This window comes from Podarcis raffonei, chromosome 5, assembly GCF_027172205.1.
Source record: "Podarcis raffonei isolate rPodRaf1 chromosome 5, rPodRaf1.pri, whole genome shotgun sequence".
NCBI classification, from domain to species: domain Eukaryota; kingdom Metazoa; phylum Chordata; class Lepidosauria; order Squamata; family Lacertidae; genus Podarcis; species Podarcis raffonei.
In genome coordinates, this window is record NC_070606.1 from 52,279,473 (window position 1) to 52,306,671 (window position 27,199).

General features: G+C 41.6%; 1 protein-coding gene across 1 annotated transcript; it reads right to left on the reverse strand.

Annotated features, from left to right (window-relative positions):
• Positions 1-754: 754 nt before the first annotated feature.
• Positions 755-21,826, reverse strand: CASP7 (caspase 7). The gene is made up of 6 exons (XM_053389158.1): positions 21,724-21,826; positions 7,507-7,652; positions 6,645-6,773; positions 5,675-5,850; positions 4,825-4,963; positions 755-3,119 (listed from the first exon to the last, which is right to left on the reverse strand). Exons 1-6 carry the CDS (start codon positions 21,804-21,806, stop codon positions 2,896-2,898), a joined length of 897 nt encoding a protein of 298 aa, XP_053245133.1. The 5' UTR covers positions 21,807-21,826; the 3' UTR covers positions 755-2,895.
• Positions 21,827-27,199: the final 5,373 nt, after the last annotated feature.

Below are 27,199 nucleotides of genomic sequence, written 5' to 3' on the forward strand. Positions count from 1 at the left end.
GGGAGAGGAGAAGAGGAAAATTTAACCACTTAGGGCCCACTGTCACCGATGATTGATCAGAAGAAGGCTGTTGAGCTATTAGCGTCTCCTTCAGTTCCTGCCACATCCTTCTCTACAGAAACCTCTGGGTGTTAAGATCAGCAGAAGGAGTTCTCTTGGTAATTCTGCTATCCTTGGAAGTGTGGAGAATGGTGGCAAAGGGGGAGGGCTCTCTCAAAATTGACAGTTAAGGCATTTGTTTTGCAGGACCCCTCTCTTTTAAGCAATCGATATTGCTGTTTACAATGGATATTTTTATAATTGCAACTGTTTTTGTTTTTATAAACTTACATTATATTGTTCTAAGCAGCCCTAGGATCAGATGGTGAAGGGTGGCTGAGAAATAAATAATGACAACTACATTTAAGATGGTGGCTATTAGCAAAACAGGTTTAAGAGGCAATGAATATGGGCTGTTGCCTTAATATTTTCCTTGTGGCTGTATAAAAACCATTTGACTAGTGAGGCACAGAATGCTGAACTAGGCAGGGCTCCCAGTTCACAATATTTCTTACAAGCACTGTTAAGAACAACTAACACACCTGGAAGCAAACCCGTTTAAAAGAAAACATATAGAACCAGATTTTCTAACAGATGAATTCAGCTTTGCAAGAGATACCTTGGCTGATTACAGAAAACCACCCATAATTTCTGTGGATGAGAGCTCAGAAGATACATTCATTCTTCCCACAGAGAGAAAAATGAAACAAGCAGGTTAGAAAATTATCTTTATTTGTTTTTATTTCTTTGTAGAATTAGCTAATGTTTCTGAAATGAAAAAAGATGATCCCATGCTGCTTTAAAATAACCATTAAAATATTTATAGATTGGCTATATTCGCATCAAATATATATTGATCTCTTAATTGAGATTTTCCATTACAATTCCCTGAAGAACAAAGGAGTTATGCATTTCCATCCTATGTAAATAGTTTATTAACTTCGACATGTAAACAGCTGATTAGTTTTGGTGTCTTGAACTACTAGTTTATAGTTTTTACTATTATTTCATTGTCTGAATATAACTGGACAGACATGTTATGTCAAAAGAATTTATTAATTCTTTAAGTGCAAAAAATGTTATGATTAACTGAGATTATTTCACAACCATTTGCAAGGCAAAACTCCCATTGATGCTCCCATTTAGTTTACTCTCTTGCTCAAGAAACATACAGGTCTTTGCCAGGATAAATTCATAGGATTGCATATTTCCCACTTCATGGTGAGGCCTAGTCCTGCAGCTGTCACTACCTGAGATCCTACTGCTATATTTTTGCATCATGCCAGAAAAGCAATTTGTCTCACTGTAGAATCCATAGCGCACTGGATTTCTTAAGTCATTGGCATTCTGTGGAGATCTCCTCTTGCAGTGATGGAAATATTTCCTACCTGATGTTGTGTAAGATGTGGTCTATCCCCAGTTAAAATTCAGCACTCTTTTCCTATCTTGCTTTAAAGCTTGAAAACGACATAAACATTGCCTTTGTACTGGTGACTTGACTGACACAAAATCAAGTTCCCATGAGTAGCTAGGATTCATAGCTCAAGCTTACTTCAAATAGCCACAGCACCGAACACGCCAAGAAAGAGCGCCTTTATGGTAATGAAATGAAAGTTGGCCAATACATCCATAGCGTTGGGTATACTGTGGACTTGTTATAATAACAAGAAATTCAACAATTGTACAACACTGTTTGTAAATCTAGAAACAAGGAAACAAATCTAGAAACAAGAAATTGGCACTATAAAGTGACATACAGAAAAATGTGAATTTATGGTGTAAGATCAAGAATGATGGGGGGGGGGTGGTGGTTTGCCTTCAAGTGAATATGTAGGCACCGAATCTGCAATGTCTAATCATGCAGAAAGGGCAACACAATCAAGCTTAAGGCATTTAAAGTAAAGAACTGTGTGGCTTCTCAGCAGCAGTTAGTCATTACAAGGAAGTAGAAACTCTTAATTTAACTTAGTTTGCTATAGTTTTACTTATTGCTTTGTAGAATAATTGTGCTTTGATCTAACCGACAATGTACAGGCATCACTGTTATTTCTGTTTGAAAGCTATATACTACACAGCACATATTTGCTATCAAATTGTTATTGCGCTGAAAATGTCGTAAGCTGCACTTAACTGTTCAGTGTTCTCATGATAAAACTGGAGTGGTATTTCCATATTGGATAAAAAGAAGCGTTTCAAGTATTTCTTAGGTTTTATAAGGATAGTTTTCCAATGTAGGGAGAAGTAAGGAAAATAGAAACAGATTTAAACAGAGTGATTTTGAAAAGTAAATGGCTTATGATTTCAAACCCACACTTGAGACCAAGCAAGACCTATGAATGGATATGTCCTCTGATATGTAAAATACCAATGATATCAAGTCCACCATTTAATCACAGAAAACTCCAGTACACCTTGGTCATATTCCTGTGTGATTCCTCCCTTTTATATTTGAGAAATTAAGAAAAATGTTTCAGTGCAATAGCACAGTGCCATCACATTTTAGGTAGTTAATATTGGAGAATTATGAGGAATTTCCATGAGAAAAAACCCACACACGACTCCAGATGTGGTCAAACAAGAGAGGTATTAGAGGTATTCTTTTCCAGTATGGCCACAAACAACAAAAGACCAGAATTATCTACCAAAATACAGATAAACAGTCATGGTGGCATGTTGAAAAGGATTTTAACTATCAACTGAGGTAATCGTCATATTGCATATTTCAAAGATTATCTTGATGAAGCTCTGGATCCAGTGTGGTTTGATTTGAAATGTTTTGATTAAGAGATCCCCATTGTATATTTCAATCTTTCTTTGGAAGATGAGGAGATGATATATGCCCAAACAAATGAGATTTCAGAAGTAAACTTCTTTGGTTAGCATGGAGACCACACAAGGAATCTGTTTCTTCCCATTGAAGCGTGGGTCATCACACTGCGATTCATAGTTTCTTGCTACTTTGTAGTTAACCATGGTGAGCATCTGCAGGATCTCCAGCTCTTTGGCATACTTAGTCAGAACTTCACAAAGAGATTGCACAAACCAGGAGCCGTTCCCTGGATTCCGCCAAGAATAATAACCTGTAAGTAAGAGCAAAGGGAAAAAAGCCTCCTTACCATAATGAAGGGCAAAAGAGATATTCACTGCACATTACAAATAGGGTCATAATCCAAGCCATATACGTACAAGTGAAGGAGGGAACCAATTTGGGTCTATAGGTTTTTGTCACAATCATTTGCATTGCTGGAGAGGCAAGCAAAGCATTTTGCTTTTCAAGAGTGTGAGTGCTTGCCGTGGAAACCTATGCATATGCAACGTTCTCGAAAAGTACACAGGGCTGGACTGTGCCAACTAAAATGATCCCGGACCATCATGATACATGTAAATAGGGCTATTTTTTAAAAAAATCAGAGCCTAGGACTTGAGGATCAGAAGGTTGGCGGTTCGAATCCCTGCAACTGGGTGAGCTCCCGTTGCTCAGTCCCTGCTCCTGCCAACCTAGCAGTTAGAAAGCACGTCAAAGTGCAAGTAGATGAATAGGTACCGCTCCGGCGGGAAGATAAACTGTGTTTCCGTGCGCTGCTCTGGTTCACCAAAAGTGGCTTAGTCATGCTGGCCACATGACCCGGAAGCTGTACACCGGCTCCCTCGGCCAATAAAGCGAGATGAGCGCCGCAACCCCAGAGTCGGCCACGACTGGACCTAATGGTCAGGGGTCCCTTTACCTTTATTAAAAATATGGAATTGTTAAGACTTTTCCAACTAGCTGAAATAGAGAAAGATAACTAAAAATAAAAGAGGACATTGATATCGTTAGCACCACAGTTTAGCATGTACAACAAATGTGTGGGATCCCACAGAGGAGATTGCGGCTGCTTTGCTCCTCCTCTGCTCATTCTGCTGCTGTGCTGCCCTAAGTTATGGTTTGGCTTAGTATTTTATCCAAACCTGGGACTGTGCTTTAACTCTCCCAGACAAACCATGAGCTATAAACCATAGGATAAACCTTGCTTACAGCACATGGTTTATATGGAGAGAGCTAAACCATGAGCCTGGGTTTGGATGCCATGCTGAGTCAATCCATGGCTTAGCAGCAGAATGTCAAGAGGAGCCATTCCAGTAGCTCACATATGGTCGTTTGCACTAATTATACACAGTGGTGTCACAAGGGGTGGTGGTGGTGTGACCCAGGTGCCATGTCTGGGGTGTGTGTGTGTGATCCCGGGCATGGCGGCGTGAGCAGCCATCGTGCCACTGTAGCTGCATGTGGACGATCCTCCGTTTGTGGCTGCAGCTGCGATCAGAGGATCCCGCCACCATCCATACGGCATTCAAGTGGCACTGGCGGCAAACCGCTACATACAATGCATGCACAGTGTTGCACGCATGCGCTGTACGTAGCGATGCTGCATATGTGCCCTGCGTAACGATGCCATGCATGCGTCATACGTAGCGGCACAACGCGTACACAGCCGGCAGTTTGCCCCGCCCCGGGTGTCGGTTAGCCTTCATTCGCCCCTGATTATACACACAAACTAGAACACTGAAAAGCCTATATACTTTTCAGAAGGAAACAAACTTGATATGTGAAAATATAAAGTGCAGTGCTTCAAACTTTCAAGACTGGTTCATAATTCAATGTAAAGAAAATACATTTCCCCATAAAATAGCATTCCATTTTTATATAAGTTCAGCTGACAAATGCTTAAATTTTCCCCAATATGTGACACTTTGTTTTACTCTCACTCATTTGTATGTCAAGTTTGTCACTTTTCCCATTTATACCTGGCACGGTGGAATATGCATACAAAAAATCTGCTTCTACAGGAATCTTGCATCCTGGATTGGCATCCATTTCCAGATCGTTATTTGGAGAACCTGCATCTGTCTGAATCCCTTCATCAAATTCAGAACCTCGACAGGCCTGAAACCATGATATAAACAGTGAGCAAAATAATTCAGTGTACACATAAATCACATACAATTTACAGGAGTTATGGAATTTTATGATAATTTTGTAACTGAAACAGATTCACATTATAGCTGAACATATACTTGAACCTTGTAAATGAAATATGGTACATTAATGACCTATACTAGGATCAGCAGCATCAACCCTATGAAAAACATATTTGTCCTAGGGCTATAGCTTAAATATATTAGCTGCAGTTCAATTGTATGAATACAAAGATAGGCCATGCCATTGCTGGTGAGCACGCTATTCATTATTTATTAAGTGCCTAATATTGGCCTTAAACTGACATTTTGTGTTTCTATGTGCAGTTATCCAAAATACTCAATACATGAGAATTTTTTAAAATCAGTTTTTAATTAATAACAAATAAATTACTCTAGGGCAAATAATGTAACATCTACACACAAAAAAAGGGAGAGGACAATAAAAGGAAATGAAAGTGGATATGAAAGTGAGACACAAACTGAGAAAACAGAAAAAAGACAAGTATTGAGCATCGTTCTCAATAAAAGCTGACCAAATATCTCTCGTATCTGCCTGCCTTAGGCATTACTCTGCAACCATTTTGGACCACCGTTTTCAATTCTAGCTTCCTGCTGCTAAACTTTGAAAAACAGCTTCTACCCAGCACATGCTATCTTGCATCAAATACCTCCTTACCTGAATGAAAAACAACTTAGGTTTTCCAATGAGGCTTGGGCACTTGTCTCCTCTGAAAAGACTTGTCAACTCCTTTATTGCCATAGCTCCATCTGTGCCATAGATAAACCCCTCATCTCCGTGGCTTAATAATATGCAGGCAAAACAAGCAGCATCACTGTGGCTCTCAAGGGCAACTGCAAATCAAACGTATTTCCTCTCACATAATGGAAATGCCACTTAACAAAAACTATACGTGGCAAGTCTTTTTTCTGCACAATTAAAAGAAGGGCTAACATCAATCCTATTCATGTTTACTCAGATATAACTCTCACTGGGTTGGATCTTTCTCATGCTTAAAAGAGACCCTTTGAAATCCATGGAACTTAAATTAGTCCCACTGTTTCCAATGGCTCAATTCTAAGCATGACTAAGCCTGAACTGCTCACTAGGAAGCGCTTATACAGTGGTACCTTAGTTGTTGAATGGCTTGGCTCCCGAACAAATTGGCACCTGGAGGTGAGTGTTCTGGTTTGCGAAAGTTCCTTGGAAGCTGAACGTCCGACACAGCTTCCGTGGCTTCTGATTGAGTGCAGGAAGCTCCTGCAGCCAATCAGAAGCTGCACCTTGGTTTCTGAACTGTTTCGGGAATCGGACAGATTAAGTTTGACAACCAAGGTACCACTGTATTCAACAAAATTGTTGTGCTAGAGGAAGCCAGTACAATGATGCCTGCTAGTGCAATTGAACTCCACCCTCCAAATCTTCTCCAGAAGGTCAGGAGAACCCCCAGAACAGTGAATGAGGGGAGATGGTTCCATTGAGCAAACAGAAACAAATCTCCTTAGTGCTACACTGACAACAACCCAGTTCATTTAGTACTACCCAAATTATGTATTAAGAGGTCAGCTTCTCAAATGACCAAAGGAAGAACACAACTGGTCTTCTTAAGTTAACCAGCAAACTATCTAAACAGGGTGGTCATTGTTACCTTCCTTGAGTTTATTCTCCATAGCTTCACAGGTGAGATCATTATGGATGGAAACATCAAATCCAATGCTTCGAAAACATTTTAGCAGGTCACCAGCATCTTTATCAGTGCCATTTCGTATACCCATGTCTGATAAGAAACACAAGAAGATTGATGCTGACTGTGCAGAGGCATACTTATTATTATAGGTTGTGTGAATGCCCAATGGGAGAGAAAATGATTTTAAAACTTAAAACCTTTGAGCAGTATTCAGAAACAGCTTGTTATATTCACAAAGACCCACGCAATGGCCAGAGAGGGGGCCCTGTCGAGACTGCTGCAGCAATGTTTTGTGGCACCATAAAGACTAACAATATTTTACGGTGCGCTTTTTGTGGGCTCAGTCATTTTCTGGGTATGGCCACTCTTCCTTTACAAGAGTTCAAGGCTGCTCAGAGCAAAATACAACCCCCCCCCCCCGGGACAAAGTAAACACTAAAGCAGCATGCTAAGAAATAGTAATAAAAAATACATTATCAACAGCATATCCCTTTAAAACTGCAAAAAGCCCTTCATAAGAGAACACTATAGGCAAGGTGGTTATGTCAGACATTTAAAGCACAAAAGCCTTTCTAATAGAAAGCTTTTAAGTTTATGGCTGAAGGCCAAAAAGGAACATGCAAAGCAGGGTCTCAAAATTTGAAACTAGCAATAGAAACGTCACTCTCCCTTGTTCCCATCAAATGTGGCTGATTGATATGGGAGAAGAGTGTCCCTGGATATTAGCATATTGTCTTGAAAAGCACTGCTCTCGCGTACAGCTCTCTTGCTCTCTAACAGAAGTACCACCCAGAGTTATATTAAGATGATGTGAAAAACATACTTGTACTTTCTTTGAAGTTCTTGTTGTTTATAATAACACATTTTCCAATTTTCTTGTAGTCCATACGATACAGGAATTCTGGAGGAACAATTCGGTTTCGGCTAGGGAAAGAGGTCTCTGGCTGAATTTCCTGTCCATTCTTTTTTCTGTGGAAATGTAACTAAATGTTCATAGACAGAACACAAAAGCATTTCAAATTTTCATTGATGCTTAACTGATTATTAAGTATTGTGTTTCTCTTGTATGTAAGCTTTATCATTAAGATATTTTGCCAAGTTTTCCTTCACAAAACAGTATTGGTAGGCGGATGTTTGTTTTTCCATTTTTGTACAATACACTGTTTTGTTGTTGTTAGAAGCAGTAATCAGTTGTAAATCAGTATTAATGACTGCAGGATGAAGAATAACTCAAACGAAGAGTTATTTTAGGTTTCCTTGGGAGATCACAGTCTGTACTTATTAATATATTATTCAATACTTCTGTCCAGAAACGTTTGTTTTTACAGCTCCAAAAGATGTATCTTAAATTTGCCTTAATTCTATGGCATCTCCAGCCGTGCACGTTTTGGCCAAATATTTGTCTAATTCTGTGTGGAGTTAAATACCACTGGAATATTGCTTTAAAATAGTTCTCTTTTGGATTTATACTTATAAGCATTGTTGAAATCAAGAAAACAAATTTATTGAGAGGTGGGCCTTGATTTTACATTTCTTAAATGACCAAGTAAATGACAGTATCTTTCCTGATGTCAATCGACAGGGAGTTTCAAACACACTAAAAAATAATTTGTTACAACTGCGGAACGTATATAATGTGGCACTTGTAATAGGGCTATTTTTGCAGATCAAAACAGTTAAATGGGCAGAAGTAAACTGCTCCCAGGCTGTGCCTTTAAGACACACATTCCAACTTTTAAGTGACTGCAAGTTCTTGGTCACAGCATGCTGTTACCAACCAAAGACAACCTGTACAGCAGGGGTAGCTAACCTTTCTTCGGCCAAGAACAGGAATGACACATGGTCAACCCTCTGGGGGCCAAATGTCAAAGCGGCAAAAGTGTGAAAGTGGGGGTGTGGTGAGAACTGTGGTTTTCAAGCCTGCCTTTCAAAAGCTTTTTCCAACAGCTAGTCTACACTATTTTAAATCTGTTGTTGTTGTACAAGTGTAGGGAAAGTCTTTGGGGAGACACCTAAAACATTTTGGCATCATAGAAGCAAACCCACAGGAGTGAGCAATAATATATATTTTTAATGGCTAGTTTTTCGGGTGTGTGTGTGCACAAGTTAACCACCCTGCTGTGGACCTACTAATACCACACAAGAAAAAGCATGATTAGTTTTAAGACAGAAAAAGTGCTTCTATTAAGCTAGTCCCAAAGAACATTGGTACAAGAGTGAAGCCACAGCAACATTTCCTTACCAATACTGTGGCCTAGGTAGCAAATAGAATGGGATAATGTATTTCCCTTGTGTGTATAGAATTCCTACTCATTGCTTGAAAACCCACACACCAAATTCATGTGTGTGGAGGAAAATGACTGTAATGAAACTGTGGTGTTATATCCTTCCTGTCATAAAGAACTCTAAGAAAAGGAAGTACTTGCCTTTATTTTTTAAAAGCTGAGTTACATAAACACATCAAGAAACAGCGGCCTGATTCACACACCAAATTATGTTTTAAAATTACAAGAATGAGCCATAGCCTTTGGCTTGCATCTGCCACTTCTCCTTTGGAATGGCTGGGCGGAAGAGATGAAAAGCTTCTGCTCCTAAGCAAGAATACTCTTTGCAAAGTATTGGAAGACACAAGAATTACCCACCTTGGAAGAATGGCAGATGCAAGTAATCGACTATATGGAAATGGCTGAGATGACTGGCAAAATCCGAGACCAGGGAGAAGAGTTGGTGGAAGAAGATTGGAGGAAATTTAAAACTTATTTACAGAAGTATTGTAAAATGTATGAATGCTGATGACATTGAATTAAAATGAAGGGGTTCTAGTAATAAGAGATAAAAATTTGAAATTTGGGAGGTAAAATAAATAAGGATAAAGTAGTAGGATACGAATTTGCTGAACTAATTGTTAAAAAGGGATATAAAAAAGGGAGGCGTGAGGAAGTCAGGAAAATAAGTTAATTGAAGATGAATAACTGGAAAAGAGTGATCTGTGTTTTTCTTATTCTACTTTTTGAGTGTTGATTGTCTTTTTTTGTTTTCTTGTTAAATGTTTGTATTTTATGTATAGTGAAAGTTTGTATTGTTGTGTTTTATATTCTCTTTGTGTTTTTATTGTTCTACTTTTTTATTGTTAAACTTAATAAAATATTATTAAAAAAAAAAGCTTCTGCTCCTATTTCAGACTGGCCATGGTTTAGCATTATCCAAGCCCTGAACTACAGTGCATCTTAACTAGGGCTTGTTGAAACAAGTGAGGTTATTGAACTATGGTAAGCAGTTTGCTTGTTTCAACAAACCACAGTTAAGCATAACCACCATTTCTCAGATTTGGATGACAGGGAAATAAAAAATGGAAGCGTTTCTAAAGTCCTTCTCAAAGTCCTTCATTCCTCTGGGCACTCAGAGCTCAAATCAGGTGGAAAACAGCTTTGAACCTGATGAGGTGATCAGTTGATCCTATTTGTTGAACCAATCATTCTTAGGAGAGTTGGAAGTGCAGAGCCTTCTGAAGCATAAGGCCAGACCAAGGCATTTTGCTGACTGAGGCAACACGGTTAACAGCACAGTGTCCTCTACCAAAGCTGAGGCAGCAGGCCAATTGGGGGAGGATGGCAACAAAGGAGAATGGCTGAGGGGCTCAAGAGAAACAGCTGGGGACTGCTGATCTCCAGCATCTGAGACACTCTGCCCAATTGTAGGATTGTCCCTGTTGAAGCAGCACAACGGGATGTAGATGCTAACCTTCTCTTGTGAAAAGGATTCTGCCACAACTGCCATGCTTTGGGTTGTGTATAGAAAGCCTCTTTATCTAGGATAGTTCTTTCCAACTTTCTATGTTTAAGAAAACCATTCCCTATCAAACTTGTCTCCCTAGAATGCCTATTTATGTTGCAAAGGGTTGTAGGGCAGAGCTCTAGGGCTGGGCCTGAACTATGAAGAACAGGGTCTGCTATCCTAGACCAGCAAGTTAAGAAACTATGTGTACTTATGAAGAGTTAAGTGTGCAGCGAAGAATAACGGTGTGAGATATTGGGTTCCTGTAGACTACAGGTGGAATTAAGCCTCTGGATTTTTAAGACTTTGAATAAATACAAGAAAACTGGGCTCTGCCTTTGCTAGATAATTTCAGTGCACCTTTGAGGTCTCTTCTCTCCTCCTCCTTCACATCTGTGGCCTGGGCTTGAGATTTCACATGGGGCACCAAGCACAGCCAGTAGAGCCTTGTCATTAACCCAGGAAAACAGAGTCTGCTTTAGAACAGGTTTACTCCTCAGCCCTGTACACTAAGGGAAGATTGTTAGGGATAGGAAAGCTGTTTTTCCATGCTTGTAGGCTATGGCTGATCTCAAAGGGGAGCTCCTGATTAAGCTGGCTGAGAAACCTGAGGTCTCAGGAAAAGAAATGGTAATCTACCATTCTGCCTATTCATGCATTCACTCATGTGGTGAAGCAGGGTCTGCCCTGTTGGCCTCATCCCTGACCCTGTGCCCCCACACCAGCCTTGCCTCTGGCACCTGCATGTTGAGTGTGGGTGTTTGAAATGGAGTTCTCTGCATGTAAGCAGCTGTTCACAACTCATGTGACCAGGGCAACCTGATTTTACACATGTGCGGATCACATGGAACCCCTCTGCATAGACAGCTGAAAAGAGGTTTCTTTTCAGATGCCCATTCAAAGGAAAGTGTAAGTCCAGGGAAACTGTGTGGCCAGCTCCTCAGCACATTAAACCCATTGCATGCAAGAAAGGTGTATAGGCCTAAAGTATATTTATTTTGTTCCCTGCTCTGCCTTTATACTATCATAATGAACCCTAGGGCTGCAGTTGTTATTTGGCCAATCTTCCTCATATTTGTATTCTTGATTTGGGGAAGCTATTATGATAATGCTGGAGAGCCCCTATGTGATTCAGGTTTAGACCCATATCACTGTAATCTAGATGGACTACTGTGAGAAACAGTTGGTACTTGTCCAAGGAGTGGCAGAACAAGAAGGAAGCAAATTTGTAGTGTGGAACAAACCAGGTTTTGGAATTTCCCTTATTTGCATGCCACAGCAAATCATGATAAATTAGCTTGTTCAAGAATAATAAAGGCAGGTCACTGGTTTATATTACTCTTTGATTTGTGCCCAGCACAAGTTCTTCAGGCAGATAAAGCAATGCAATACATTTTTAGTGAAAAATAAATCTATTCTCAAACTTAAGTTTCTGCTTACAGGAATGTAAAAAAATTACAACAAAACACAACTTGTATCATTGATTACTATGAACAGTTTGCTTCTTAAACTTGACCAAAGCAACATCTTGTAACAACACATTCCCATAAACCAATCACACTTTAATGTTTTCACATGACATTTTCTTTGACACAATGCGCAATTAGTTATGTGCAGGACTGTAAACTTCTTACTTTGTTTCAAGGGAAGATAAGTTTATGTTTTTATTCCCCCCCAGTGCTATGCAAGAGAAGTTTACCTTTTTATTTCCCCCCAGTGCCATGCTTTAAATAAAATACATCTGTACATGAGTTATAGTTAATCAAAACGAACACTTACAAGGTTAGCATTTTTAATCAAGAAATTGAAAAAAAGCCTTTTCTGTTAATCATTTTCTATATATTGTTTTGTGTTGTCTGGATAGGACGTTGTGCATAATTGTAACAGTATGAATTTACATTTATGTGAAATTTGGGCCTTCAAATTCTTATGTCAGACTGCTCAACTATTGGAAGCTTTGATGCAAATAGTCAGATTTCTGTTAAGAAGGAAGTGTAAACACAAAGATTGAAATAGTATACCTACAGCCACACCTGCACCCACCAGCAAGCAACTCAGGCTGTAATCCCATGTACACTTATTTGTGAGTCACATTGCAACAGTGGGACTTGCTTCCAAATAAATATGCATAGGATTACCCAGAGAATTTGACGAGTTAGGAGGGGCATCTAACCATTCACGTGAAGTGGTCTGTCTTATGAGTGACGGTAACAACCAATAGTTTTTAGGACAGGGTATGAGCTGGAGGTTGTCCTACCATGTTAGACCTTATGGGAGACCTACTGTGCTTCTCAAAGCTCTCCTGCACAGTAAACACACACACCCTCCAAAAACCACACACCAAAAGTCTATCACACATACATTCCAGTATCTTACTGCTGAAGTGATTTAGCTTTCTATAGAGCAAGAAATGGTTGGCAAGCAGTGAGATGCTTAAATAGGCTCCTTTGATGTGAACCCACAAAAACCCCAGCCTTCAGCTTACACCAGCAGCTGAACAATACTGACTGATTATGAAGTGGTGAACAACTTGGTAAATGTTCCAGAACTGCCATTTTCATTAATCAACTGCGGTAGGTCATTGTGCTATGAAAAATGGTGCACTTTTAACTGCTGTTCCCTCATTCATGTTTTTGTGTTTCAATCTTTACATAACATTTATTTCCTGGCTGCATCTAACAAGTAAGCTAATACGCTGTACGTTTTTCTGTATGTAAACAAAACAAAACAAAACTGAAATGCAAGCAGATTAATAGTTGTTAAAGAAATACCAATGATGAAAAAAAGATGACGTTGAAAAAATATTGAGCTATAAAAGACCCTAATGGCTGCTACCTAGTTTTCAGTGTGAGAACTCTGAAAAAGGCTGGAATGCAGTTGTTGCATGGGGAGGGGGGAGGGGGGCAGATCATCAGATGGCTGCAGATTCAGTTGCTGCAGAAAGAAAAACTTCCCTGGGAATAAGCCCGAGTGAACTTGAGTGAGGCTTTGTTCTGAGTAAGCATATATAAGATTGCACCGACAATTTCAGGTAAAGTACAATAAGACAATAAGCAGAACATTATAATTCTCAAATGCCTGCGGAGAGGAGACACGCAGATGCCAAGTTATTTATACACATTAGCTAGAACCCCCATGTAGGTCTGAGACACAGGACCATGGGAAGTGAATTCACTGGGACCACTGACTACATAAAAGTTAATTATACCTCAAAATGCTCTTTCTTTCGCAAATAATCAAGTTTAGATAACAGCATCATAGTTCCTTTAGACAAAATAGGGCATCTTATTCTATGCATGCTCTGTATTCTTTTATTCCAGTACCAGATACTATTAATCAAGTCTTGGGTGCAATACTCAGTAAGTCCCTCGAGTAGAGTTTAAACACGCAAACTGAAATGTGTCTAATTTTTAGAAACTATTTGAAAAGCTGCCCCAACTCCTTAGGCCAGATCTCCTCACTGAACAAATCTGGCAAGTGTTGGGGCAAGAAAGAGGGAAAAGGAGAGGAGGGAGTGAAGTTCTGTTCTACAAATGTCACAACTTTGTTGCAGCCTCTGGCCAGTATGGGTGAGGGGAAAACAACAGAATCTAGCACCACCCTCACCACATGGCTTGGTTATCTTTGTAAATGAGGCAGGACCAAATGTTTCGACCCCTGTACCTAATTTAAGATCATGAATAATAATTGGGTTCATCTAACCCAACCTTCCAGCTGAATGTGTTCCTGCCATCCTCTGATCACTGGCAATTTATATAACATCTTTTGCACGCACAAACACACCCATTCATACTTTTACTGTTACCATTCTTTTCTCAAGCCAAATTTGCTTCAGCTTCAAACTTCATACCACTCATGTAGCTCCTCTTGTGTTGGTTGTCAGAACTGAAGACTGTTATTACCTGGCACAGCTTTTTAGTCTCTTGCTTGTCTCATGCCATCATGCTATCCCTGCACACAGCCACTAAGGGTAACATGGCACTTGGCCTCACTAGTCCTGGAAGTTGGGCCAACAGTGATGTGGGGAGGAGTTGCAGAGTGGATTCCCCCTACCTGGCATGGAGCTTCTCACGTTACCTGAGCACAAGGAGGAGCTGTGTCACACTGGCTACCATCCCATAATGTGAGAAGGTACCAATAGACTACTGTTGCTTTCAAGGGAGAAAATACTTCTCCATTTCTATGCCTTACTGACCTATTTTAATTCACCACCAAGTCTGTGGATTGCCACTCAATCAGGAACATAAAAATGCTCATTTTCTGAGTTTAGGATTCTAAATTATATAAAGTCTGTTCTCCCCCTCTTACAGAAAGGGAAAGGGCGACACAAAGAATGTACAGTACCTTGGCTCTTCATCAAGTGGTACACCACTCTGCATCTGAAAAATACGTCCACCTTGCGATGATGAATAGGTTTAGTGTTCTCTATTAAAGCCAGCATCCCACCATGCTTACACTACATTAGTGACTGAAGCAGCCTACGGGTGTGTTCACAGACCCAAAGATTTGTCTGTGTCAGCAATGGGTCACGCTGGACTTTTCTATAGGGCTATTGAAACCTCCATAACTATGGCCTAACATGCAAGCCGAGGTCATGCAGGTCTCTTCCGCTCCTGCTGACAGGCAGAAAGCATGTGCTTGCACCACTGTGATTCTGTCACTGCTCTACTGTAATAATAATGCACAGAATTTTTTTAAAAAAATGCTTAAGAGATAGACACGTGGCTCTGTGTGCAGAAAGCAGAAGGTTGCTGTCCTTTGAAACCATCACCTAACTCTGATATACAACCTCACACTGTATCAAAGTAGTGTTCCTGAAAATTCTTGACTTCTTTGTAGAAAAACAAGCATTTCAGTCTATTTAATACCCTATATTTACTAGTACAGTGGTACCTCGGGTTACATACACTTCAGGTTACAGTCTCAGCTAACCCAGAAATAGTGCTTCAGGTTAAGAACTTTGCTTCAGGATGAGAACAGAAATGGTGCAGTGGCAGCGCAGCAGCAGCAGGAGGCCCCATTAGCTAAAGTGGTGCTTCAGGTTAAGAACAGACCTCCGGAACGAATTAAGTACTTAACCTGAGGTACCACTGTATATTAAACAGTGGCGTAGCGTTGGGGGGTGCAGGGGGGGCCCGGCCGCACCGGCCGCAACATCTGGGGGTTAGGGGGCGCAAATCCACGGGTTAGGGGGCGCAAATTACTTGCCTTGCCCCGGGTGCTGACAACCCACGCTACGCCACTGATATTAAATTCTACATGATTGATGTTGGGATCCTGCCTAATCAATTTAGACCAAAAGAGTTATATGCACAATGTTCGTCCTTCTGATACTGCACCCCTGACATCCTTGCAAATAAATTTGTTGCTTAAGGTTCAACAAGACAGATTAAATAGGTTTGCACATTACTTTCTGTACCCTTTGAGAACAAACTCTATGATATAATTATCCAACATCAATCTGATGCCAACTGGCCGTATTTCCCTTTCCCTAAAAGAAATGAAATTCCAAGCTGGACAATTACACATATCTGAACACACATTTGAAAGAAAACCCAGACCCTGCAATCTGAGGCTCTTCTTCGTGTGTCTGGAGGGCAGCAACACAAGAATGGGCCAGCAGCCTCCTTATACATTGTTCTGAATTCAATAAAGAGTTAGAATTTAATCCAACCCCTAAATTGTTGGATCTAGCAAAGGCTGGAAATAACACAGGACAGTTTCCTCATGAGGTAGTCATGTGATAATGGCTGAGTCAGATGGACCATTGGGAGATTCAGTGCCAGACAGCCTAACACAGGCATGGTCAAACATGGCCCTCCAGCTGTTTTGGGACTACAACTCCCATCATCCCTAGCTAACAGGACCAGTGGTCAGGGATGATGGGAATTGTAGTCCCAAAACTGCTGGAGGGCCAAGTTTGGCCATGCCTGGCCTAACAGGTTAAGCCCCACCCTAGGCCCTGGTTTTAGTAAGTAAGACAAAAAAAGCCAGTGTTGCGTTTTTTAGGATTGCAGTTGGCAGTGATACGCTAGCGAAAAAAACTGGGAGAGACCGTAAAAGGAGAAAGAGAACATGGTTGATTTCTGTTTTGGATCCTGTGGGAGGAGTGAGAGATCCTCTTGGAGTGTAATGCTGGGAACCTCTCCATCGTAGGCTCAGGTTGTAGATATGTGTAAATAAACCATATACCATAAAGATACCACAGTCTCCACTGTGCTTCATTTCCAATAGGAGGCATGAACCCTGGTTAAGCACCTGGGCCCCTGGGATCTCATACTGCTTGGAGATTGGGCTTGCGTAACAATATATTTAGTCACCAGGCAAAAACATCCCTCTTCTGACAGGCCTTTGGCTAATTAAACCATCTATGTGTGCATGAAATTATTGTTTTTGTTTGTTACGATGGTATGTATTTTTGTGTTTTATAAAGTAAACCATCCTGTAATCCTTGGAATGAAAGGCAGTATACAAATTTAATAAATAAAGACACTTTAATGGTAAGTCTGGATGGTCCACTCCTGCCTTTGTCAATCCAGGTGTTCTGGATTGCAATTCCCACTGCTCTGATGGCTGGGGCTGATGGGAATTGTAGTCCCAAAAATCTGGAGAGCACCTGGTTGATAAAGACTGGATTACTCGCCAATTGGCCTCTGGAGCGGGGGCCATAAACGTATATAATCATGGCTAAAATAAGGATTGAATTTATTTATATAATTATATCCTGCAACTTCAGTACAAATGTATGTGTGTTCACAGCATCTAACAGAATAGTTAAAAACAAAAAGTACAACTGAGTAATTATAATAGACAATAATGAATGCAAACAGATACAGAAAATTAAAGGAACAAAATAAAACAGCCACAACCCACTCAAATAGGTAGAAAAACCAGTCAAATGTTTACATTAGCGATTCCTAAAAGCTTATGGTGCCTAAGTGATAGTCTGAGCTTCTTAGCATAGTTCAGCTGGGCATTGAGGAGGTACAGTAATCTCAAAGTGTACCTCTCCACGTCCTTGATAGATCGCAGGGAGTACAGCATGAATTCAGCGACAAGGGGATCAGTAACCTGTGCCTGGCTACATACAGGCTGTGAGTTGTTCCCCTGTGCAACAAAGCAATGTTCTTCTCTTTGGCAATGAAGGTTAATTTCACAGATGTCAGCTTTTAAAGGACTCAGCAGCACAGAGTGCAGAACATGCCCAGATCAGGAGAGGACAAATGAGTGCAAACTTAATTAATTCTCCCCCAATAAGTTTTGCTATGCATGTTTTGCTTCTCTAAGAGATGACAGGAACCTGTCAGCCATCGAAAGTTGGTGGAAAGTAACAACCAAGAGAGGGGGTGGTGGAAGACAAGACAGGTAACAGAAATAGGCTGGCACGAAACCCTCCCCTTTCCGTTACATCTCAGAAGTTGTCAACGTAAGTAGTTATTAAGCTATGTGCAAGCACCATTAAAGAAGAATGCAAGGCCTCTGGAACAAGGTCTTCCAGGCTCCTTTTCTTCAGCAAAATTCTGAAGTCACGCAGCGGATCAAGCTTTTGAAAAGAGAAATGACCCGAAAAACTAGAACTTGGATGACGACAGTTTTGGGTAACAATTCAAGAGCAACCCCCAAACTATTAGTGTGGATCAGAATATGGCAAGTTCAGAAATATGCTGAATATTAATGTGTTGTATCTAAATTGCTTAAAAGAAATGCATTCCGGCACTCACCAAACTAGGATTCTTGTGCATGCCATGCGCACCGACATCAGAAGAATTTCATAAAGTTCAACATGGATGTTATTTGCATGCTCATTTGCCCAGTTAGTGAGAACCAGTGCGGTAAAATGGTTAGTGTTGGATTATGACCTGTGATGTATGAATTAGAGACCCCAGGTGTATATTTTATTTTTATTATTTTAATAATGTTTCATTTAACCTTTTGGAATGTATTAGGCTTGCTTTCTGTGTGAAAGTTGTACAAATGGCAGGATGTTTTAGCACCAGAGTGTAAATCGATTATCCTTGAAGCTATGTGAGACTCAGGAAGAGGATTTTATGATGCTCTTCCCTCTTTGAAGACTAGGTTGCCAGGGTAATGCTGGACATCCAAGACCTAAAATGGCCAAATGGCCTGGGAACATTGGGGCCACTCCAAGGTGATGTGGGGGTGAAGATACCTGTACGGAGCCATGCGTGCTTTACTTCTCATGACCTGTAACCTTTCCTGATGTATGTGAATATGTTTTATGACTCTTTGTTTGCTGTGTTTGAACTTACTATATGAGCTTTGGTTCTAAAGTGCCTCAGGGCAGACCTTCTCAACTAACACACTGAGTTGAGTGAGCTCTGTCCTATTGCAAAGCTATAATAAATGCTAGGTCCCTAAATCTGGATGCTGGACTTGGAAACAGTTTCCTTGGTTCTGTGGTTCATTCAAAAGGTGGTTGCTCCTCACCTGGGTAGCAAACAAGGTGGTGTAGAGGTGAATTCTTACCTAGGAGACCAAGTTTCAAATCTTCTCAGCCATGCAACTCACTGGATGAATTGGGCCAGTCATTAGTTCTGTCTAACCTACCTCACAGGGTTGTTGTGAGAATAAAAATGGGGAAGGGGAGAGCCATGTGAGCTCCTTAAAGGAAAGGTGGGATATAAATGCAAACAATAAAATAAACGTGCAGGTGCACTTACATACCAAGTTTGTAAGAATTCTGACTCTTTTTTTACTCCCTGCCCCAGATGAAAAACAGTGGAAAAGACAACTTGTCACACAGGTGTGTGTACATGCCATGTGATGGTGTAGGCATGGTAGAAAAAAAGGGCATATGTAAGATCCCTAATTGGGTGCACATGCTGTGGATCCAACTAACATTGAAGTCAAAGTCCTGATGCCTTTAAGTTAGTGGAATTGTGCTTAGAAGTGCTGTTCTTGGAATGTCAACGAATCACCAACACAAATCGCAATGCTGGATGTAATCTAAAAGACAATTTCTTATTTGGAGTGTGTATACTTTTAGATTCACCTATCCTTGTGATGAAATATGAGTTGCCTCACTCCCGCTGCAATTAATCTTATGGCAATGTGGTCGCAGAATGGTTTCACTGTGTACCAATAATTTGGCCCCATCAGGTAACAAATGCTCTAGAAGTGGACTGCTTGTGACATGCTAAATGTGCCCCACTGCACATTTTATCAACCCTCATTGAATTATGCTGAGAGCACTATGTTGATTGGCCCACAGAACTGTGGAGCAGAACCATTAGTTTGATTTAATCTAAATGAAAGAAAGTTAATGGAATCCAACAGAAGGAAATTAATGTCAAAAGATTCCCCCCTGCTGCCAAATCTTCCTCACCTTCTGTTTTCTCATTGTACTTTCAGTGACATTTACAGTAATGTAATACAATAAGCATTAACTTTTAAGCTGCGACAAGTAAAAACAGATCTCAAAGAACTTATGACATCTAACAAGCAAAAAGTTATATTCATCTGCCATCTAGTGGGAAGAAGATAAACAGGTTTGTTTAAAAATCCAATCCAATCAGTAGACGACTTCTCTCAAAATACAGCAATTTTGCCTTAAAACTAAAGCAAAGACAGAGAACCCAAGACCCTCTAGATGATGAAGAAGAAGAGTTTGGATTTGATATCCCGCCTTTCACTCCCTTTAAGGAGTCTCAAAGCAGCTAACATTCTCCTTTCCCTTCCTCCCCCACAACAAACACTCTGTGAGGTGAGTGGGGCTGAGAGGCTTCAAAGAAGTGTGACTAGCCCAAGGTCACCCAGCAGCTGCATGTGGAGGAGCGGAGACGCGAACCCGGTTCACCAGATTACGAGTCTACCACTCCTAACCACTACACCACACTGGCTCTCTAGATGTTGCATACAACCACCCATCAGGCCTAGCCTGGTCCAGATGTGAACTGTAGTTCAGCAATATCTGGAGGGCCACACGATCCCCACTCCTGCACTATAAAAAGAAATAATTACAAATTGAATTTAATGGAATTCAAATTGTACCACAATAAAATACAATCTGTAAGAAGTAAAGGCAGAAACGAAAATACAATTGAACATAAACAGTATCTGGACTAGTGCATTACAATTACTGTAATAGGCAGAAAAATAAGTGGTCTGCTAAGACCCTGAGCAATGTGCAAGCGGTCCATGAGGGGTGGGGAGAAGTTTGGAAGGCACTGGCGTATTAAGTATTTAAGGCAAGGCCCAGCCTCACAGTTTGGATTGGATACAAACGTGTGGCAGTCAACTTTATTTCACTGGTTCCTTTCTTGAGATATTCCCACATGGGAAGAGACAGAGCCAGGAAAATGTATCATAATCTGTCTCTCTAGCTCTCTAACCATGTTTTAAACAGGTACTCACTCACCTGCCTCTTACAGATGCAGCATAATCAGAAGTTAATACAAAGTGAATGAGAACACACTACCAGGTTCACCTTCTTTTGAAACCTAAAACGTTCTACCTTGTTAACAATCATTATACTTTTCTATACACTAGAGTTGAGTAATCCACATACTAGAGTTGAGTAATCCACATACTAGCATTTAATTTGACCTCTTATAGGTAAAAAAAAAATATTACCATGATTTTGAGAATTGCTAAAGGAAGACACACACAAAATACATAAACTTGCTGCCACTTGCTAACAGAAATTAAACATACACACATACCAATTAAAATAGGCTGCACTACAGGTTCCCAATATTTGCTCTTTTAAAAATAGAAGCCAATCACGTCCAGTTGGCCAAATCTTAGCAATCACGACCAGTGGAAGTCAGGTAGAGTGCCCCACCCAATCCGCTTGTGTTGCTTCTCCACCCTTAACAAACAAGCTTATATTAACTCGTGAATGAATACTGTGAATAATTTAACTGAAGTAAACATCCACTTGGGACTGACAATGGTTATAAATATAAAATATAATTAACAGCTATTCTTGGAATTTAATATTCAGAATTCAATTTAAAAGGAAAAGGAAAAGTTTAAATTATAAGATTCCCCCCATGTGGAACAGGTGTAAGGTTCATTTCTGGTATATAGTGCATTTATAGGTCTGTATACAATGCTCTCTTCCTTTTGTGCTATTGGATGGCTGAGTTTGAAGGCTGCACAGCAGAGGAACCAAACACAACAGCTGCACTGGCAGAAACTTGTTGCACAACCAGTGCTATTTCCCCATTAGAATTCTATCAGTGGATCCAGAATAAAGTCAAGATAAATTTCTTTTGGACAAGCTAACAAACATGTGCCTTACTTTGAAAAGAGTGAAGATCGCTGTCTTCTATCTGGCTTTGCATCTGGAACATCACCATGGTCTCTTTCATCATCGACCTGCATCTTTGTTGGCAAAGGATCTGCCGACTATTTAAAGAAACAAATGACAAGAATGCTATTAAAATACTTTTAACTTTTAAAAATGCATTTTTTTTGCCCATTTCAGAATTACAGAAAAACTGTGTTCTCAGATCCAATTAAAAAATTCTTTCAAAATTCAGGATTTTTTTAGAATTTTAGAGTTTTAGCTTTTGATGTTCAAATTACGAGAGATGCTTTTCAAAACTAAATATCCATAGACATCTTGAGTACCTACCACCTCCCTTCCTTGTATACTCATCTACACATAGAGGTGTGCAGTAGGCAAGGAAATCCCACATGTACACAGATCAGTGTACAAGAGAGATAGCCTGTGCTCAGAACCTTTAAGGCTGCACTCCTATTCACACTTGCTTTGGGGCCCCTGGGTTACATCTGAAACTCCTTTCTGATGTAATATAACTCCTTTCAGGAATAAAGAAAGGCAACTTCTTTATTCCTGATGAGAGGGTAGACTGTACATAAATTTTATACTGTAGGTCCCTCTGAACAAAATGGAATCACTCACTAGGCTCCATAAGGTGGTCATTATCTATACTAGGCAAATTGTAGGATGCAAACTGGGCAGGGAGAAACCCCAGTATCTGGCTACATTTCACAGAATAGTGAAAATAATCTGCATCATGCAATCTTGCGGTAACAAGTCTGCATTATGCAATCCTGAGGAAACAACATAGGTCAGGATCACCCACGAATCTGCTTAACGTTCTTTAATTTTAAATTTACGAAAGTGAGGAGTGATATGAGTACAGCAGTAGAATTAAAGTGTGTGATACCGAAGGAGCTGCAAAAATATTAGAATTGAAAAGGGTAGAAAGGAGTGTTTGTTGGCACTATAGTTAATCCTCAGACACTGACAGCCTTTTAAGATCTTTTAAGGCTCTGTGACAGAGCACCTGCTCCACAGGCAGAAAGTCCCAAATTCAACCCCCAGCATCTCTAGGTAGGACTGGAAGAAACCCGTCTGAAATCCTGGAGAGTCAGTGCTGGCAATACTGACTCAAATGACAACAGCTTCCTAGGCTCCTTTCCATCAGGTGAGCTCCCCCCAACCTAGAAATACAGTGACAGGTCAACAGGCCTCTGTAGCAATTGGCAGCTTCCTCAACAAGCAGAAATCCACCAGGTCAGGGCTGTTGTTGTTTTTACAGGCAGGAATGCCATGGGCGTAGCCATGAATTAGGGGTGCTGCTTTCACCTCCAGAAAAGAAGAGAGACAGTCGCGAGTACAGGAAGTGGGGGGGGGGGCAGAACAGATATTGAAAACTAAGTGGGCGGGCGCGATAGCTTATCAATAAATGCTGCAAAGGGTTGAAATGGTCGAGGCACAGAACTTCAAAGGAAAAGAAAACGGGACGGAGCCCGGCGCAAGACGCCAGGAATTGGTGGCTCGACGGGGCAGGCAGGGCCAAAGCGAAGCGGGAAGCGTCGGACAGGGCGCAGCTGCGCGTAAAGAGGCAGGCAAGCGACGGGGCCCGAGCGTCCCCTCCAGCCCACCCCGGGGGAAACTTGCCTGGGCGCGCTTGGTGAGGAAGGGGCAAGCGGGGCGTCCCTCTCCGCCGACGCACTGCTACGTGGAGCCGCGAAAGCGAAAGCGAAAGGTCCCGCCTGGGCGGCGCAGGAACCTCGCAGCGCCCCCGCCCGGGCAAAGGTCCCAAAGCCGAGTTTCCGCGTCCCCGGCAGCCCTTTGGAAATGAATAAGGCTGTGCAGGTGTTGATTCATAGCCTGTATGCACTCATCAGCCTTCTAACCGTACCCGACACGCCGCCAACCCCGCGGGGCAGAGGACGGGTCTGTTTCATTGGGTGTCGTCCGGGCACATACGCCCCACGCGCAACCACATTTCCAAGGAAGTGAAGCGACGCGCCTTTGCCGTCTAAGGAAGGAAGGGAGGGCAGGCGGGCGGCACTTCAGCCCGCAGTCTAAAATTATCGGATTGCACCATAGATTCCACCCAAGCAGGCAGGCCCCGGGGGAAGGCGAGGGGGAAGTAAAATCCTGGGAAGGGAATTCCCTCCGGCTTCTCTCTCCCAGCTCGTGGCTTGGTAGGGAAGCTGGGTGGTTGGGGAATGTTGGAGCTGAGCTGGGTTTGAATCCCTGCTCAGGTGGGAAGCTCACCCAGAGGCTATTCTGTGCCACAGACTCAAGCTAATATATATTTGACTTCACTTAGCAATTTTTTCTGAAACATTTAAAAAATTTGTTTTGTTGACTTTGTGTTAAATATGTACAGTGTTCTGCAGTTGACCTCCTTTGTAATGTTTTATTTTGAAATCTTTAAGATAATATTTTAGTTTTCTGTTAATTATGTTGCTTTAACTGTATATACTGTATTTGACTTTCTTCAGATTGTTTTATTGATGTTTTAATATGCTGTAAACCACTGAGATTTTTCTTAAAAATATAAAGCAGTATAGAAATGAAATAAAAAATAAAAATTAATAATATATCTCTATTGCTGGCACCACCTGCTTTGAGGGGGCTTGGGTACGCACCATACATTGAAATTACACGATGCCTCCCAAAGAGTCCTGGGAACTGTAGTTTAAGGGTACTAGGAGCTGTGGCCTCGTGAGGAGTGCAGTTATTACAGTTCTTTGTGGGAGGAATTGTGCGCTTTAGATGTATTGTTACAAGTTGGGGTGAGCGACAGACTCCCTATAACTTCTAGATTCCGTAAAGGGTTAGAATATGGGCAAACTCATCAACTCACCAGTTAAGCAAAGTGGTTAAAACTATGCATTAAAGTTCAGGATCACAAGCCCATCAGCTGGGGATAAGCTGATTGCTGGTCATTATCACATTAAAGATGGGTCCTTGGGTCTGGAGAAAGGTGTAGAATTTCAGCTTCCATTAGTAGAAAAATGGGAGGGAGCTGGCTTTGTGTGTGGGGGGGAGTGTCACAGGAGGCTCTGGTTTTTGGAGAAAGGTGTTCTGGAAGGTGAAGGGGAATAAAGGGAGAACCATCTTGGCTCTGGCTGGAGGAGGCTGCACTGAGGCACCCGGAGCCATGACCGACTGCTGCTTTGGTCCCATGCTGAAGCAATGACGGGTGATGAGAAACACTCCGGGGGCATAATGTTCTGCACCATCTCCAATGAAGACTTCCAGGTGTCAATGAATAAAGGCACTAGTCTCCACTGCTTTGGATCCTTCCAATGGAAACACACCCCTGGGTAAGTGCCTGGAGCTCCTGGAATCTCCTACAGCCGCTTAGTGGAGATTGGAGTGTGTATGCAGTAGGGGTTCCTAGCTAGGGTGACTGAGCTATCCTCCTATTCAATCTTCTGAGTGGGTCTCCGGTCTTTGGAAGGGTTTGCATACAGAATCTGCTTTGCATGCAGAAGGTCCCAGGTTCAATCCTGGGCATCTTCTAGGTAGGGCTTGGAATGTTCCCTGTCAATCCCAAAGAGCGGCTGTCAGTGTAGATGATACTGAGTTAGATGAACTAATGGTGTGACTCTGTGTAAGGCAGATTCCTAAGTTCCTATTGTGTCTCATTATTTTCAGCCCAAGAAAAATCTCAAATGCCCATTCCTGATGTATTTCAGCAGGGGTTTCTCAGAAATCCAGGCAGTGCAGACACTATTGAACTGGAAGAGCCTGATTCTGGTAAGACAGGTCCCTAGGTTTTGCTGTAAAGTCCTGCTTTTTAATATATATGTTGCCTGGTGTGCCGTGGGAAAAATTGAAAAATTCGAAAGATTTTTTTTTTAAAAAAAGTCAAATTTTCGCCCACTAGGCGGGCGCCGGACTGTGTCCACCCTATTTTCCATCCGTCCTGGGTGGGGATCAGATCGAATGGGATCGGATGAGAGCGGACAGGCGGCCCACTCTCATCCGATTCCCCATAGAGAGCAGCGGGGCTCTGACATCTCCCTCTCCGCACACAGTGCGTTTTTGTTTGCCATTAAAGAAAAAAATATTAAACATTTTCTAATGGTGGTGTGCCTCGTGATTTTTTTCATGAAACAAGTGTGCCTTTGCCCAAAAAAGGTTGAAAAACACTGGTTTAGTCGTGTCCGACTCTTCGTGACCCCATGGACCAGAGCACGCCAGGCACATCTGTCCTCCACTGCCTCCCGCAGATTTGGTCAAACTCATGCTGGTAACCTTGAAAACACTATCCAACCATCTCGTCCTCTGTTGCCCCCTTCTCCTTGTGCCCTCCATCTTTCCCAACATCAGGGTCTTCTCCAGGGAGTCTTCTCTTCTCATGAGGTGGCCAAAGTACTGGAGCCTCAGCTTCAGGATCTGTCCTTCCAGTGAGCACTCAGGGCTGATTTCCTTCAGAATGGAGAGGTTTGATCTTCTTGCAGTCCATGGGACTCTCAAGAGTCTCCTCCAGCACCATAATTCAAAAGCATCAATTCTTCGGCGATCAGCCTTCTTTATTGTCCAGCTCTCACTTCCATACATCACTACTGGGAAAACCATAGCTTTAACTATACGAACCTTTGTTGGCAAGGTGACGTCTCTACTTCTCAAGATGCTGTCTAGGCCTGTCATTGCCCTTCTCCCAAGAAGCAGGCGTCTTTTAATTTCGTGGCTGCTGTCACCATCTGCAGTGATCATGGAGCCCAAGAAAGTAAAATCTCTCACTGCCTCCATTTCTTCCCCTTCTATTTGCCAGGAGGTGATGGGACCAGTGGCCATGATCTTCGTTTTTTTGATGTTGAGCTTCAGACCATATTTTGCGCTCTCCTCTTTCACCCTCATTAAAAGGTTCTTTAATTCCTCCTCACTTTCTGCCATCAAGGTTGTGTCATCTGCGTATCTGAGGTTGTTGATATTTCTTCCGGCGATCTTAATTCCGGCTAGGGATTCATCCAGCCCAGCCTTTCGCATGATGAGTTCTGCATATAAGTTAAATAAGCAGGGAGACAATATACAGCCTTGTCGTACTCCTTTCCCAATTTTGAACCAATCAGTTGTCTAACTGTAGCTTCTTGTCCCACATAGAGATTTCTCAGGAGACAGATGAGGTGATCAGGCACTCCCATTTCTTTAAGAACTTGTCATAGTTTGCCGTGGTCGACACAGTCAAAGGCATTTGCATAGTCAATGAAGCAGAAGTAGATGTCTTTCTGGAACTCTCTAGCTTTCTCCATAATCCAGCGCATGTTTGCAATTTGGTCTCTGGTTCCTCTGCCTCTTCTAAATCCAGCTTGCACTTCTGGGAGTTCTCGGTCCACATACTGCTTGAGCCTTCCTTGTAGAATTTTAAGCATAACCTTGCTAGCGTGTGAAATGAGTGCAATTGTGTGGTAGTTGGAGCATTCTTTGGCACTGCCCTTCTTTGGGATTGAGATGTAGACTGATCTTCTCCAATCTTCTGGCCACTGCTGAGTTTTCC

Bases quoted from the DNA above. Each gene is read 5' to 3' on its own strand.
- CASP7 (XM_053389158.1), bottom strand. From the start codon at position 21,806: ATGCAGGTCGATGATGAAAGAGACCATGGTGATGTTCCAGATGCAAAG. The intron at 6,774-7,506 runs GTATGTTTTTCA...GTTTCTTATCAG, and splicing joins GAACTTCAAAGAAAGTACAA to ACATGGGTATACGAAATGGC. The intron at 5,851-6,644 runs GTAACAATGACC...TTTGATTTGCAG, and splicing joins GGAGAATAAACTCAAGGAAG to TTGCCCTTGAGAGCCACAGT.